Source organism: Mytilus edulis, chromosome 4, assembly GCF_963676685.1.
Source record: "Mytilus edulis chromosome 4, xbMytEdul2.2, whole genome shotgun sequence".
NCBI classification, from domain to species: Eukaryota; Metazoa; Mollusca; class Bivalvia; order Mytilida; family Mytilidae; genus Mytilus; species Mytilus edulis.
Window position 1 is genome coordinate 96,555,502 of NC_092347.1, and position 17,893 is coordinate 96,573,394.

Sequence of the window (17,893 nt, forward strand, 5' to 3'; positions counted from 1 at the left end):
TTTATCATATAATCGTTTAATTATGCAAATAAAAAACATGATTGGCACAGTTGCAGAACTATGATTACGTAACACACAATTTGTACACAAACATCCGATGCATATCAGTTACATGCTAATGGAGGAATCGTCCATATGAGTGTGAGTTTGTATTGTTTTAATTTCATAAAGTAGTTTGACCACAACAAGATATACTTACGATAATTATTTTTAAAGCTGATGCTTTAAGTAGATTGATTTTCGAATATAAATGAAAATCTAGAGAGACAAAAACACACAAAAATACGGAGATCATTTGGTGCTATAGTTTTCTGCTAAATATAAGACCGTAATGATAGAAAATTAAAAAAAAAAAAAAAAAAACAGCAGATAGTTACGGTTGCATGTGACGTAAGTTTATTTTGATACGATTAATTCGTAATGTTTCATTTCAAATGTATTTTCCTTCAATCTGTGCATGTCAGACTACGATAAGAGTTAGGCATTTCTCTAGGTTTGCCCCCGTTTTTGAATACTGGATAACATATACCACTTTTTAAATTAGATGGGAGGTTAATATGTTGAAATATAAAGTTTACTAATTTCACTATAATTTTAATAACAGGTTGACCACCATATTTTAAATGTTCAATGGTAATACCTTGTTCATCAGCTGCTTTTCCATTTTTGAAAGACATTATACACTTTCCCACATCATCCTCAGATAAAAATTCTAGGGGTTCTTTATTAGTGTTAAAAAGATCCTGTAGTATTTTTACATCATCTTCGACCAATTGTTTATAGCTGTTATCAAAAAATTCATTATCAAAAGGGGTAGACAGCTCTTGGAAATAGTCAGCCCATGTTTCACAAATGGCTATAGAGTCACTAAAAATCTTGTCATTATATCTAAGAACAGATGTTGATATATAGTTGTGGTCCCTTTGGCGTTTGATAAGTTTATAAAATTGTTTTTGATCAGTTTCACGAAGTTCCATTATATTGATAAGGTTGTCTTGACGTTTAGATGCTTCAAGCTGTCGCTGAGCAGACCTGAGATCTTTTTTCGTTTGTTTCAATTCATTAAAATATTTGTTATCTTTGCTTTTTGGTTGGCCAGCTTGTTTCCATTTCCAAAAACAATGTTTCTCTTTCCTAATAATATCCACAATATGTGGAGGCCAAACTCTGCCTTTCCTACGAGTACGTGATCCAGAATTTTGTTTAGATGGGACAAGCTCCCTGGCTGTGTCAGTAACAATTTCACACAGATTATCTATAAAATTATCAAGCGATTCCAAATCTAAATTTTGGAGTTCAGAGTCTAGTTTATGGCTCAATTTTCTTTCATATTCATTAGTGTCAATTTTATTCCAGTCAATTTTCCGCACACACTTGTTATCTGAGTTAGTCGACTCATCAATAGACTTTTCCATTGGAACCGTTATAGTAATTGGATCATGTGTAGAGGTGTTACACAGCTCTCCATCTTCGCTAGCCAAGGGTTACGATCCACTCCCGCTCTCTCCACCCTTGGCGGATTGAGATAAAATTTCGTAGACACAGGATAAGGATTTTCATTGGTTGCAGTCGAAACTCGCTGCATCCAATCAAAAAGCGTACATAACATGATCACGTGTAAATGTAGAAGGTGTTTGTAAACAATTGCCACGTGTTTATTGTGCAACAAGTCTTTACATCCCTAAACATACGACTATATTTAGTTACAACTTGAATGATTTTAATCAACTAATAGAAGTTCCTGTGTATGTTTCATGCACTTATGCATGAATGTTGACGTATATTTTCGTTTCCTGTTTTACCAAGTGTGAAGAATCTAGACGGTACTGTGTTTTTACCTCTAAATTGAAGAGTTCAAGTGCTACCATTGGTTAAGAATAATGTATTCGGAATGGGCGTGACTTTAATCTTCCGATAGGTGGCGCAACATTGTTTTCACAAATGTTGGCTTAATCTGCCAAGGGTGGAGAGAGCGGGAGTGGATCGTAACCCTTGGCTAGCGAAGATGACAGCTCTCTTGTCAGTACGTTATAGGATGTCACAATATCAGTATTAAGAATAAAGTAATCAATTTGTGAAGAGTCTTTCCCATTAAAATGAAAAAAAGTATCTTGTTCTTTACAAAGTTTAGGTATAGAGAGATTATGTTCATTGGCAAATAGTTTAAAGTCAATATCTCTAGTGTTACTACTGTTACGATGAAACGAGGCATTCATATCTCCTCCAAGAATAATTGTATATGAGTCATTATATTTTTGAATAATTTCCGAGAGTTCATCCAATATCGCTTGGTAGTCATCACGGGAATATCCATTTCCTCTTGTTGGAAGGTATACACATAACAGAAGTATTGGTTTTGCTAGTTTTATTAAAACCCCAATAATTCTGTTTCCACCATCCGGAATTTCTTTAATAATTGTTTGCAATGTTTTTCTATACATAATTGAAACACCAGCATGACCCCGACTTCTTTGAATAGGAATATCGAATTTATCATCATCAAAGCATTTAGTATATGAATTAAAAAGGTTAAAATCATCATGAATTCTATATTTATCTCTAGAATGCAGCCAATGCTCTTGAAGCATAATAATGTCAAAATGTTCACTAAGATTTTGAAGATATACATTGTTGCTTAAAAATCCTTCAATGTTAAAAGATAAAATACGTAAACTATCAACACCATCAGCTTCATCTAACAAGTCCTGACCTGACCTAGACTTATCTCTTCCCAGTCGGAGGGGTGCATGCACGGGGTGCTCGGATAAGATTGACACACCTTTCGCTGTTGGTTTATCATTTCCCTGTTCGGTTGTGTATTTGCACAGATCGGCACTTTTGGAGATAATGTTATATTTTGTACAGACTTTTTCCTGCCTCTTGGGCGATTGCGCATGTCTAAAAAAGTACTATCGATACTACCTGAAGTTGCCTTTTCAGGGGTTTGCATTAAATAATTACCCATTTCATTTTCAAGGGGATCATTTATAACAGATTCATCCCGTCTGGCTGGCGTACAGAAATCATTATAATTATCATTGCAAAAATTGTGTAGAGAACTATTTTCCACATTTTCAGTTATGTCAGATGGCATATTATTAGCCTGTTTATGTGTTCTATGGCGATTGTTATTGTTGTTACCATTGCGCTTTCGTCTACCCCTTTGTTTCTCAGGGTTATGTTTGTTGTATATATGATGAATATGCATTTCATTAACTTTATCTTGTACGTTTGCCATTTTATTATCTTGCTTGATTATATCAAATTCAAGAGTCTTAATTCTTTGTTCCAAAACCCAGACTTTTATGGAATCTTGCTCGGCACTATGATGACAATGAGATTGAACATTATGTTTTTGTGAATTTTTAACTGATGGATAATCCTCATTATGGGATAATTCATTGGCAAGCTTCTGCTTATGTATACGGAGAGAATGCTCTAAGTCTAATTTATCACTTTCTAGAGTTATAATATATGACCTACTAGTAGTTAATTCTTTTTGTAGGCTAGAAATATCAGTTTGTAACTTATAAATTGTGGAGTCTTTAGCTCTTAATAACTTTTCTTTCTTACACAGGCAATCTTTAAGATGCGCAATTTCTTGTTCATAAAAATATCTTTTACCAGTGTCACCAGGGTTGTTTGTACTTTTTCCAATTTCAGAATGTGCATCTGGAACATGTGGAATATTCGGTTCATTTGGTACTACTCTTATGTCATGAATATCACCCAAGTTAGTTGATACAATTGACCTTTGTTTAGAGACACTAGGTTTTTTTTGTTGGATTTCTACCCGTTGTTTTACTACATTAATAGGTGATTGATTTGCATCAGCAGTATTAGATATAGGCATTTTAGGTATAGTTTGTTCCATAACCTTAAACTTTGACCTTTCCAAATTTTCACATGCGCTAGGTTTATCAGAGATGTTGAGTATAGGATTTTCTAGATTCGCAACAAGATGGTTAGGAACGTTAGAGCCCTCAGAATCATTCGCAACAGAGGCTTGTAAACTCATGCAGCTACGACAAACATATTGTTCTGAGTGATCAGATTCATAGTATCTTATGTCTTTAGGTGATAGATGTTCACACGAGTAATGAAGCCATTTATCGCACGTATCACACCCTATTGCTTTTGAGGAGAATTCACATGGAACGTTACAGACAGGGCAAATATTGGCTGGAGTCACTGACTCATTGTCTATATGTTGTACACTTTTGATGTCACTAGAATTGTTGCATTTATTACTTGCATGGTCATTTGAACTATCAAGAGTTTCAAGATAATGTTTACAATAGTGCTTGATTGTGTTGTTTATACTAGTAAAGTCTTCACTCTGATCTAACACACTCATGATTTCTTGTAGTGTTGTTTGTATAAAGTCAATCATGTAATTTTGTTTACCATTAAGCAGGACCTTTGAGCTCGAGTGATAGAAGTTCAGCACATATAGTTTTACAGATTTCGCTTTGACTGCGACAGAGTCATATATTACAGCACCAGATTGGTCTTTTGTGCTTGTGATGTCTAATGAGTATTGTAAGTTGTTTAATACACCAAATGTGACATTCTTAAACGTTTCATATGCAGCAGCTGAGAATACCAAGACAAGATTACCAGGGCTAATTTCTGGCGTGACTGAGAAAGATCGGTTGGCAGCATCTAGTTTTTTCTTAACAGCCTTTTGTCGATCTAGAGTATATTGAACAGTTTGATCTCTGATAGTAGACTTAGTGCTTTTATGTTTTCTCGATTTAACAACTCCCTTGCCAGGTGTAAAAGGCAAGTGTTTAGCCTGGACACGAGAACTTCTACGCACCACATCCATTATTGTTTTGTTTTATCGTTGTAGAGCCTAGACGTGGGGGTCATGTACACTCGGGACTGACTCAAGATAAAAGCAAAGTCTGGGTATTTTGCAAGGTCGTTTCGTAACCTGGTAGTTTCGTACCCTAGTTGTTTCGTAACTAGCTATAGGTTGTCTCCTAACTAAGAAGTGTCGACTCGTTACATTATGTTGTTATGAACTATTATAGGTATTGGAAGAAATGTTTAATAATTATAATATACTAAAAAGTTAATAACTTAAATTTTGAACCACAATTGTAAAAGGAGTAGAATAAGGCCCTTAATTATTTGACCCCAATAATACGGCAAATTTTAAAATCAGTTGCAATACGATTAACAATAAGATTAACGCAAAAGATCGGAATGAGACACACACACAAAAAACTAATTTAAAGACAATAGACACAAACCACCACCAAAATAAGAGAATTTGCAATTACTGGAAATTTGCTCAAAGCTAATAACAACTAGAACTGAAATAAATCTTGTTCTTCCAGATTGAGTGATCAAACAGTACACAACGCGCGGCAAAGGATTTATATAAAAAAAGAAAACAGTCCGAGAAACGTCTAGTTTACGTTTTATATAGATATAAGAAGATGTGGTATTAGTGCCGGTGAGACAACTCTTCATCCAAATCAAAATTTGTAAATGTAAAGTTAACCATTATATAGGTCAAAGTACGGTCTTCAACACGGAGCCTTGGCTCAAACCGAACAGAAAGCTATAAAGGGTCCCCAAAAAATGACTAGTGTAAAACCATTTAAAGTATAATCTATTTTAAAAAAAGGTATACTTGCATATATATATATATCTATATACAATGGAAGTTGTTGAAAGTGGCCCGAAATCTTGCAATAGAAATACTAGTTAGGACCAGAAGATTTTAATAAACAGCCAGTGAAGGAGGGCGATATTCTGAAGCGTTTTTTTTTTAATTATTGGTCACTCATGTTTAGAAAGAAGGGGAGAAATCTAAACAATTATCGAAAAATCACAAACGTTGTTGCAATTTGACCTTAAGACGTCAAAGAATTTCCCATAATGCAATTATTGCATATAAATAAAAACTATGATACCAATTGAAGTTAAAATTTTTTGCATGCAAATGATTTTTTTATACCAATTGAATAAAAAATATTGCATTTGAATGAAAATTATACCATTTGAATGAAAATTATATCATTTGAATGAAAAATTATACCATTTGAATAAAAAAATATCGCATTTAAATGAAAAAATATACCATTTAAATGTAAAATTATACCATTTCAATAAAAAAATATTGCACCTAAATGAAAAAATATACCATTCAAATGAAAAAAATATTGCATTTAAATGAGAAAAATATACCAATTAAATATAAAATATTGCATTTAAATGAAAAATATCGAATTTTTACAACCAATACCATGCCATATACGAGTATTCAAAAGTATAAATAAAAACTGGAAAACTGGAATAACACCACCACCATGGGAAACTCAAAACGGACACAATTTAGACGTGTTTCTCGTTTCTCGTTTTTTATATAGATTATTCCGTTGGTTTTCCCTTTTGAATAGTTTTACACTAGTAATTTATGGGCCCTTTATAGCTTTTTGTTCGGTGTGAGCCAAGGCTCCGTGTAGAAGGCCGTACATTGGCCTATAATGGTTTACTTTTATAAATTGTTATTTGGATGGAAAGTTGTCTCATTGGCACTCACACCACATCTTCCTATATTTACTAAATAGAAATCTGATACTCCTGACAAATAGTTTTAATCTGTTTTCTAAGATAATCTAAACCCATAAATAGCAGCTAAATTTAAAACAATCAGTACACACAACAGAAAGAAGTTGATCCTACCTTAACAACCAATATATCTCGGAATAACTACATGTAAATCTAAAGCATTCAACGCGAATTGTGGATGTTTCTACCATTTACGAATTCCAGAGACATAGACAGATTTCTTCGACGTACAACTGTTCAAAGATTATGGAATATGCTGTAGGTAGTGCAATCATGACACACTCAAATAGTAAGAACATCCCCTCTAACACGCGGGTTTTTAAAACCACGTATTTTGCATAGATGCTTAATTAACTTTTTATCATGTCAAAATGTTTATCCTACCTAAGGAGACTTCATGTTATCTCCATGTTAAGCCAAGAGTGCCTTTATAATGATTTTTATGCTTTTTATGGTTGAAAGGTAAAGACTTGACAATGTCCACTCTTTACACTACCAACCACACAATCTTATCAAACGTTTTCCTATACAATTAAATAGTCGCTGGATAAATCTGGTAGCACATTTATTTGTTGCAATCCATATAAAGCCCTTTTCTCTAATGAGAAAGGTTAATAACCTGTTACCTGTCATAAGTCAGGAGCCAGTTGTTCAGTGATTGTCGTTTGTTGATGTGGTTCATAAGTGTTTCTCTTGTTATTGTTTAAATTTGATCGTTGGTTTTCCTGTTCGAATTGTTTTATAAATTTCCTGTTACAAAACTTTGAATTTTTGGAAAAACATAGGAAATTTCTTATGCCAGGAGTAGATTACATTAGCCGTATTTGGAACAACATTTTGTAGTTTTGGGTCCTCAATGCTGTTCAAATTTGTACTAAAACTATTATGATTTGAGCGTCACTGACGAGTCTTATGTAGACGAAACGCGTGTCTGGCGTATTAAATTATAATCCTGGTACATTTGATAGTTATTTACATTATTCATTTTGTTGCCCTTGATAGCTTTCTTTTTGGTGTGAACCAAGGATCCGTGTTAAAGGCCGTTCTTTGATCTATAATTGTTTACTTTTTACACATTTTGACTTGGATTGATAGTTTTCACATTGACACTCATACAACATCTTTCTATTTCTAGATATACTAACTAGAGGTGTGATCAGTCGGAGACCCGGTTGAAATAGAACAAAAGAATCGAAGCTCTTTGTTAGAGAAGGCGATATTAAAATGTGTACTGTATTGTTTACTATAGTGACAAACATTTTAAAAGTTAATAGAAACAAACAACATTAAAATTTTCTTCTCAATTAGGAGGTATTTTATTTTAAAAACACCATTTGCATAAGTTTTCAATTTATCTAGTACATAGTTAAGCAGAACCATTAGATTTCAAGTCGACGACATGGGTATCTTTCAAGTTGGATGAAGAAAATGCATAACCTCCGATTTTTTTGAAAAAATTACCACGCACGGAAAACATATCCATCTATTAGTTCAAAAATTTTCGTGTCTGCCCTTCCATTATGTGACTCAAGAAAAAATTCCAAAAAATGGATAACAATTATATCGAAAAGAGAAAATCGAGTGCACCTTTTTATGTTAGGGCGTGTTTGAGTTGAATATTTTTTCTTGATATCGTACAAAGTAAGATTATTTCATACATCGTCTCGCTTCAGATTCTATTATTTTTATATATCAAAGCTACAGATTGACTTTATAATAAATAAAAATAACAGTACTAAAAGATGAAATATATGGGTCAAGTGAAATACCTATCTAATGAATCACAAAAACAGAGAAGGTGTGTTCGAATAGCTTTTTTTTTTACTGAAAGTACTTGACGACAGTCTTTCAAGTTGGATGATGAAAATGCATATCTTTTTTGTGTGTGAAAACTAGGGTTTATAGTCTTTATACACTAAAAAAATCTAATCTGCCCTTCAACGAAATTTTGAATTATAATTTTTTTAAATGTTTATCAATTTTCGAAAAAAACACCTAACAACCGATCAGACAATAGTTTTAAGTTGAATCAATGCAGACAAGATCATTAACTGATGCTCATTAGCTAGATGATACATTTGTCTTTTTAAAATACAACTGACATATAAGGATCGTAATGGTGCAATGAGAGCTCAACCCCCTACGTAACTTGGTACAGTGGTGTAACAGTCATCATAAGAACAAACTATAAAAATCAGTTGAAAAAGCTGTTAAGTCATCAGATGGATACACATAGAAATACCTTTAACAAAAACACAGAGTGAAGGTGAACTGGTACTTATATATTGTACATCCCCACAACAAAAACACTAAGTACAGATCTATGAGTATTCGCAGTTACGGACAGCTGGTTTAAAGTCAATAATAACTAATAAAACAATCATGCATCTAAGAATAAGATTTTTATCAGTACACTTCCAACATCCAAGGTATTTAGTTAAAGACGTCATAAACAGTCAAGGAAAAACATGACCTTATGCAATGCCAAATTATAGGTATCGACAGATTTTGGTCAGGCCAAAGTACATATTTGTAATTATTAAAGTATTGTTTTAATTTTTCGCCCAAGACAAGACTAACCAGTGACGCTCAGATGAAAAAAGTTCGAAAGCCAAAACAAGTACAAAGTTGAAGAGCACAGCAGACCAAAAATTCAAAAAAGTTGTGACCAATACGACTTAAGCTTTGGTCACACCTTACCGGATAGCACGAACGGACGCCTAACGGATGAAAATAAAAGTTGTCCATTGACAAAATTGTTATCCGTTGGAAGTCCGTTGATGTGCTGACCGAATAAAACGGACGAGTAACGGATGCATAACACCGGATATGTAACGTACGAGAAACGGACACGTACCGGACAGAACGGATGTCGAACGTACACCCAACGGACGAGTACCGCATAAAACGGACACATAACGGAAGCGTACCGGATAAAACGGATGAACAAGATATACGGAAAAATCAAAGGCGACAATAATAATACATGTAAATCGCATAAATATTCAAAATGTTTCTGTGTAACTTGTTTTGGTTTGTTCTTCAAAATTCTGCCAAAGGTCAGTGTCTGGCCTGAATAAGAACTGCTTGTTTGTATTGACGTGCCTACACTCTAAGATCGATTATGAATAATAAGAATTCATGAACCTTAAGAAATCTGACATACCAATAATTGGCATTTCTGACGCGAAATTTTCAATTGGCATTTATCTGTTTCAGATCCGTTCATCATCCGTTTTATCCGTTATACGTCCGGTAGAAGCCCGTTTCTCATCCGTTCAACATCCGTTTTATCCGTTAAACGTCCGGTTAAACGTCCGGTAGAAGTCTGTTGGTGAATTTATCTTCCAGACCTCCAACGGATGTATAACGGACACGTAACGGAAACAAAACGGAAACGAAACGGACGAGTACCGTACAAAACGGACGCCTAAGGACGTTCAACGGACATTTTATCCGTTGGACGTCTGTTCAAAGTTTTGAATATGCTCAAAATTTTCCACCGGACAGAACAGACGTCGACGGATAGAACGTACGCTTAACGGACATGCAACGGATATGGACGGACGTCTAACGGATAAGAACGGACGTCTAACGGACATTAACGGATTGAAAAAAAGTTATCCGTTAGGCGTCCGTTCGAGCTATCCGGTAAGGTGTGACCGAGGCTTTAGTCTTTTTTGGGATAAGAAAATCCTTATTATTTGGAATCATTCATACTTTTGCGAACAGTAAATTTTATAAAATGACTAAAAAATAGATACACATGATAACAGCGAAGTGGTGACTAATAACAACAATATTCAAAGATTTAGTTACACCGTTAAATAGGAAACGCTTCAGAATATGTTTATTCAAAGGATCGATAACTTTACCCGGATCGTATCTGGACTCGGTAAACAACATCTCTGTAAACATAAGGAAGCACATTTGGATTCAATTTCCTATAATTGTCACTCTTAATTGAAAACACGTCTGTGTCATGTAAGAATCGTTGATATCCAACTGACAAAATCTAGTAGCCTCCAAAAATACAACAAAACAGAAATTATTCTTGTCATAAAAACTTTTATCAAGAAAATTGAAAGTTTGAAATATTGTATAAATTTTGGAATTTTGAGTCATCAATGCTCTTCAACTTTGTAAATGTTTGGCTTTATACCTTTTTTGATCTTAGTGTCACTGGTGAGTCTTAAGTAGACGAAACACGCGTCTGGCGTATTAAATTACAATTCTGGTACCTAATTATATATATTCAAAAAGATATTACGGATGTACAAAACTTGCATTACAGACATTTTTAATATCACTTTCTGAATTAAAAGGGGACAAGGGTACATTACAAGTTTTTGAGCTCTGAAATAAAACGTTAAATCTTATCTAGCCCTTCATGGTTGCTGTTTTTAACAAGTTATATTTGCCATTAGTATATGTGAACACAATGAGACTTTTCATCAGGCTTACATTAAAGATGTTGTAATACAATTAAATTATCAGCAACGTGAAATAGAGAGAAATCAATAGATATAACTGGAATTGCCCGTCATAAATATTTTTTCACTATTACAAAAACAATATCAATACTTGAATGATAAAACATATTTTGAAAATATATGAAAAATATATGTTGCATTTGTTTCTGTGTAACATAAATATAAAAACAATTGTTTGCAAATATCAACCAAGCCTTCAAACCCGCTATTTCAAAAAAAATACAGTTACTTGTAACAATTATATATTCGAGACATTTAAAACTATTCTTTTCTCTATTCAAAATAAGCTCAATCCTTTCAATATGCAAACCGTTAATGAAAGAAAAACAGGCGACCCATTCAGAATGTATGCAGATCCTGAGTACTCTGAAAGAGAAAAAGAATAATTAAAACACATAGATGATGACGCAAATAAAATCATATCCATAATTTCATTTCAAAATATGCACCCTGTTGTTGAATAATATTGAGAAAGTTCTGTATCATCTAAATTTAAATGAAGTCTGTTACTGCTGGTTAAGATTTACATGTATCCCGAGGGGGTTACCAGCCCAGTAGTCAGCACTTCTGTGTTGACTTGAGTTATCATTGATATGTTCATAATTATAAATCAACTGTTAACAAAACTTTAAATTCTTGAAATACTAACGCTTTTCTACCTCAGGAATATATTACCTTTAAGGTACTTGGCAAAACTATTAGGAATTTGTGGTCCTCAATGCTCTTTAACTTCGTACTTTATTTGGCCTTGTTAACATTTTTTGATTCAATCGGCAAGGCATGTTTTAGACAATGTGACTTTGTTCTGCATACACCTCTCAATAATTTAAATGAACAGCTTCAAATTGTTTATATCTTAGATCGAAAATTAAATGTACAAATTTGACTGATTTTATATTATTCTTGATAGAATCAACAGGTTTAAAACTCCTGCTCAGAAACTGAACACATAATATCAAAATCTGAACAGTTTCTTGAATAGGGTTAAATTTACAATCTATACAATACATAAATAATGGCAACAGAAGTATACCGCTGTTCTAAAATATAGCTCTAACGGAGTCTACAAAAGCATGTTAAGCAGAAGAATCTTTACATTGAAACCGCAAAACTTTTAACCATGAAAAATAAATAGCCAATTATTCATACAATGAGAGGTTTAGCTAGATATACAACCAGGTTTAATCCACCATTCCTACATAGGAAAGGCCGGCACCAAGTCAGGAATATTACAGTTGCTATCCATTTGTTTGATATGTTTCAGCTTTTGATTTTGTCATTTGATTATAGAGACTTTCTGTTTTTGGATCTTCCTCAGAGTTTTTTTTGTGTGATAGAACTTTTAAATACAAAATGAAAATTACCTGTGTTCCAATTGTTGAACGATCATTTGTAAATTTGACAGAAAAAACTAACAGTTGTGACAGTAACGACTTTATATAGACCAATTCAAGACCATTTTAAAAACAATTTGGTAACTAATTGAGAAATACTCCTTTACTTGAGAAAATCACATTTTCCCTGAAATGAATAACACTATTCTATTGTTAAATTTACAGCTAAAAATATCAAGTTCTGATTATACTTACGATTCACTTCACATAAGCCTCCTTCGTATCCCTTTTCACAAACACATATGTCAGGTTCAGAACAAGTTCCATTGTTCTTACATTCAGGATTGCAGATAGCTACAGTAGATAGACATAATCTAACAATAACTTTCCAAATGAAAACAACATTAAAAGAGGTACGAAAGGTACCAGAGGGACAGTCAAACTCATAGGATGAAAATAAACTGACATTGTCACTATGCTTAGATATTTTGAATACCTTTTAGAATTGCATGGGGAGGCTAACTTCTCTGTTTTGATTTTTTTCTCTTGTATTTATCGTTTTTTTCCTTCTCCCCCACCCTGATATTGTCATTTAGAACCTGCATGGGAGGTCAAAGCATGTACTGGTATGTGTAAAAAATAGATTAAAGGATGAAATAAGAGGAGCACAAAACGATTAGGTATTAAACGTTCTGTGAAATTTCAACGCCATAAGGTTATAATTACTAAATTTGGAATAACAGTAAAAGTAAGAAAACAAATATATATAGTTCGATAATTAGTTTTTCATATGCAAGTGAATTTGGTAGATAAGCATGATTTTTAAACCTTAATCAATCAAGTGACTAAACACTATCTGGAAAATACAAACTCAATGAGGAAAAAACACAAATCTTCAATCGATCAATTTAAGCCACAGATATTTCTAAATTTTTTTTCACAAATAAGATCTCAGAGATTGTAAACATTAACAGTTGTGCAATCCTGATTTGAATAATGAATATATATAGGAGACGAATCGGAGAGGAGTGAAAAAAGTAATAACATAGTTTATTATTTATTATGGGTAAATTTCCAGCTTTCAACTTTTATTTTCCATCATCAGATTTTTCCAAATGTTCTAGGATAGAAATGAATATTTATAACCAGAACTAATTGTTTAATTTTCAAACAATCATTTAAAACACTTACGAATCGTACACGAAGCTCCTCCATAACCAATGAGACAGCTGCATTTGTTCGTGTTGTAACATATTCCGTTGTTCTTGCATCCTGGACTGCATGTCACTTAAACATTCAAAAACAAAACATGATTTAAACTTATGACAATTAGATAACTAACAACTTACAAATTTCTATATTTCTAAAATTGTCCATCATTGGAATAATTATATCAAACGTGTTCTTACACGTAGGAGGTTAAGCTAGCTTTAAAACCAGGTTTAATCAGGAATAGATTACCTTAGCCGCATTTGGCAAAATGTTTTGGAATTTTGGGTCATAAATGCTCTTCGACTTTGTACTTGTTTGGCTTTATAACTATTTTAATCAGAGCGTCATTGATGAGTCTTATGAAGACGAAACGCGCGTCTTGCGTATTAAATTAGAATCCTGGTACCTTTGATAACCAATTAATCCCCCAAGGAATTTTCCATGCCAAGTCAGCAATATGACAGTTGTAATCCATTCGTTTGAAGTGTTTCAGCTTATGAATTTGCCATTTGATTAGAGACTTTCCGTTTTGAATTTTCCACGGCGTTCGTTTTTTTTTTATTTCACTTTTTTCAATTACCACAACCGTCCACAACACAGTTATACATTTTGTTTATTGTTATGTATGTGCACGTGTTTAAATGATTAATCGAACACAAAATTTAACATAGTATCTCACTTTTTTGAAATTTGAACTTACCCTTCGTTTCACAAAGTAATCCTGCATATCCATTGGGACATTGACATTTTCCTCGAGAAATACAGGTACCGCCATTTTTACATCCTGGTGGACAAAAATCTAAAGAAAGCATGATCATAACATTAAGATTTCTCTGTACCAACTTCACTTGCATATGGTATACACTTTCCAACATATTTGTTATTCAAGAGCTTGCAGCTCCTACTCATAGCAAACAGTCGATTAACCAGGGGCATGTCAAAGAACGCTGTTGTCAAAAAAGTTCATTGGAAGGTATCAAGACCTTGTTAATAAATATTCCGTATCAACTTCACATAAAATACACGATGGTCTTGAAGAATTGATTCTGGATACTGATGTTGTTTATCATCTTAAAAACGTGTGTAGTGTATTCTTTTATTTGTCTTTATGAATATTACTTTTACTGTTTAGTCTGGCTTTTTTGCGATTTCCATTTGACGTGACTCTGTACTTATACATCCCGTCATTGTGTTATTGCTCTATGATTATATTCTTTCATTTTTGCTAATGTGCTTTGATGATATGCCTGTTTGTGTTGCTTTGATACGTATGAAGTGACTCTACTTATACATCTCATCTTTGTGTTATTGTGATCTTGTAAATTTTTGTATTCTTATCTTTCATTTTTGCCAATTTGCTTTGCCTATATGCTTTTGTGCTTCTTTGTTACATATTTGTTTGTTTTTATAGTGATTAAGGTTTTAACACAATGTTGACTGCTGTACCCTTTTTTGACATTTTAACCTATGCTACCTGTTTGTTTTTCTACACATCGTTGTCAATATAATGGAATTTGATGCCACTGTCATAGAAGTGAGAGGTTTAGTTAGCTTTAAAATCAGGTTTAATCTGGGACTCAAAGTCCTAGGTTTAATCAACCATTTTCTACATAAGAATATGCTTACACCAAATCCGGAATATGACATTTAATTAATGTGTTTGAGCTTTTGATTTTGCAATTTGATTAACGACTTTCCACTTTGAATTTCCTAAGAGCTCATTATTTTTTATTTTAGGTGTATTGAATGATTGTAAGGTGTACATGCCTGTCTTGCATGGTTTATCTGACAATGAACTCATAATCAAGTAACCGTGATAATGTTAAGTGTATGTGCAGCTTTTTACATTTATGTTACAGGGTTTCAACATAAGTTCAATGATAGGTAAAACAGACGATACATTTTAGGGTGTGTACATTTGTTTTCCTTTGTGAGAATATTGTAGATAGCGAAAAAAGTATAAAAGTAAAAATTGAAAGTTTCTCGTGATCAGTAAAAAAGTGTTAACACATTACCAAAAACGTCCAAAAATATGTAATAATTGTTAATTAAAGGCAACAACTCGTATACGGATTTTCTTACTATTTTGTTGGTAATGTAGACTTTCTAGAATATTAGATTATCTGAGCACTTTTACAGTTTGTTTTTTTCTGTCAATAAACTCATCATAGATACCAGGACTAAAATTTGTATATACGCCAGACGCGCGTTACGTCTACAAAAAGACTCATCAGTGACGCTCGAATCCAAAAAAAAGTAAAAAAGGCCAAATAAAGTACAAAGTTGAAGAGCATTGAGGACCAAAATTCCTAAAAGTTTTGCAAAATCCAGCTAAGGTAATCTATGCCTGAGGTAGAAAAGCCTTAGTATTTCAAAAATTCTAAATTTTGTAAACAGTTCAACTTTCGATGCATTTAAAAAGCGTGATGAAAAGTAACTACATAATGATTTAAGGCTATAATATACCTGTTATAGTTTTTAGAAGTTCCGGCAAAGTTGTATCTAGGTTATCGTAAGTTGTATCAATGTAATACTCCGGTTTGGAGACTAAAGATCTGAGTTGATCTTCATCAATGTTGCTACCAATTCCTATCCCAATCATTGTTACGTTTTTGTTGTTACATTTTAACAGTCCAGGTTTGTTTACCTCTGATGACTGTCCATCAGTTATCAACACTAATATATTCTTGGCATACGGTCGATCTCCTGTCGTGAGTTGAAACATATCTTCACAAGTGTAACCAAGAGCACCATCAATATCTGTTCCGCCACTTCCATAATACGTTTCCAATATAGCGTCTGTCATTTGTTCTTTTGAGAAATGATCATCGAGGTCAAAGCTTTTTCTAACAGCGCCACTGAATAAAGCTAATCCAATACGTAGTAAGTCATATCCGACAGGAAGTCTATTAACAGCATTCGCAAGATACTCCATGGTTACTCGGAAATAGTTATTTCCAACACTACCTGATTCGTTTACCACAAATATAATATCAGATGCTGAAAAATAACAGTTTTTAACGCGAGTTGTTTCGAGGGCTTCTGTAGTGATATGAAATTTCCATGGCAACTTCATCTACAGGAATGATTCTGATGTATTCTATTTCCTTGCAATATTGATGCGATTCAATTAGTATTTAAACATAGTTTTTTTTTTACTTTCCTCCGACAAAATAAGAATTTGTTCTTTTTCAATTATATTTCAACATTACGTAAAACTACATAGTTTAAAGAATTTAACATTTCAATTATAGCTTCGAATATAAAGTACATGTACGTACCAAATGTCGAAACATAAAATCAACAAGCAAAATTTATTTACGGCAATTTTTAACTTTTATTATTTAAATAAGGATTGAGCAAAACAATGAATGCCTAGTATGAAAATAAATTATTTCGTTTGTCGACTTATGTGTCTTCCGTCTATATAATTTTGGAACCTTAATACATTGCTGTTCGGTATGAGCCAATGTTCTGTGTTGAAGGCCGCACTTAAACCTATTATTGATAAGTTTTTATACATTGTGACTTGGATGGAGAGTTGTCTCATTGGCACTCATTCAACATCATCTTATTTATATATGTGAATTTTGCTTGAGCAGTAGTCCTCTCCACATAAACGATTTCATGATATTGTGTATGCCCTCTATATGAAACTGCTAGACAATGGTTTTTGCAAGTAAAATAATCATTACTAAAATATTTGAAAAATGAAACCATACATTTCTACTAAATCTCTTTAAGCTGAGCTAAAACGAAAAACATATAAACTCGTTTATATTTCTGAAAAATATAAAGTATGCCATTACATGATATCATTAAACTAAAAACTGGAATGATAACAACTTTACTAACATACTTACGATTAACATCACAAAAATCACCCGCATAACTTAGTTGACAGGAACATCTATTTTGTCCATAACATTCCCCGCCATGTTGACAAGGCGGAAAACACGCATCTGTAAAAACACCTCTATTCAACACCTTATTTTTGAAAGACAAATTTGTATTTCATACATTATATGTATTAAGATCAACACCTTGTTTCCGAACGACTCCCGTTCATCCTGAGATAGATCACCTTCGGGTTTTGCTGGGGTTCGTCTTGCCCAGTCTTTAGTTATCTGGGTCAAAATCTTTAATTGTTTTTACATAGGCGGTAATGGTAACGTTTTTTCCTGTAGCTCAGTCCATATCGTTAACTTGAATATGTATGATAGCTTGTTTCGAAGCTGTGACATTTTCACATATGTGGTTAAATTT

General features: G+C 33.1%; 2 protein-coding genes across 2 annotated transcripts in view; both read right to left on the reverse strand.

The window, feature by feature from the left end:
* Window positions 1–446: 446 nt before the first annotated feature.
* On the reverse strand, window positions 447–1,415 carry LOC139521627 (uncharacterized). Its single transcript, XM_071315106.1, has one exon. The coding sequence runs from the start codon at window positions 1,413–1,415 to the stop codon at window positions 447–449; it is 969 nt and encodes a 322-aa protein (XP_071171207.1).
* Window positions 1,416–10,823: 9,408 nt separating this feature from the next.
* Window positions 10,824–17,893, reverse strand: part of LOC139521174 (von Willebrand factor D and EGF domain-containing protein-like) — an 82,962-nt gene continuing 75,892 nt past the window's right edge. The window contains exons 5-10 of the mRNA XM_071314492.1: window positions 17,491–17,589; window positions 16,094–16,627; window positions 14,328–14,426; window positions 13,607–13,702; window positions 12,671–12,769; window positions 10,824–11,447 (exon numbers count right to left, since the gene is read on the reverse strand). Of these exons, the coding sequence (XP_071170593.1) occupies window positions 11,359–11,447; window positions 12,671–12,769; window positions 13,607–13,702; window positions 14,328–14,426; window positions 16,094–16,627; window positions 17,491–17,589 (1,016 nt within the window). The 3' untranslated portion in view covers window positions 10,824–11,358. The remainder of the gene's footprint in view (window positions 11,448–12,670; window positions 12,770–13,606; window positions 13,703–14,327; window positions 14,427–16,093; window positions 16,628–17,490; window positions 17,590–17,893) is intronic.

What these genes read in the sequence shown, in the direction of transcription:
- LOC139521627 (XM_071315106.1), bottom strand. Translation starts at nt 1,415, where the DNA reads ATGGAAAAGTCTATTGATGAGTCGACTAACTCAGATAACAAGTGTGTG.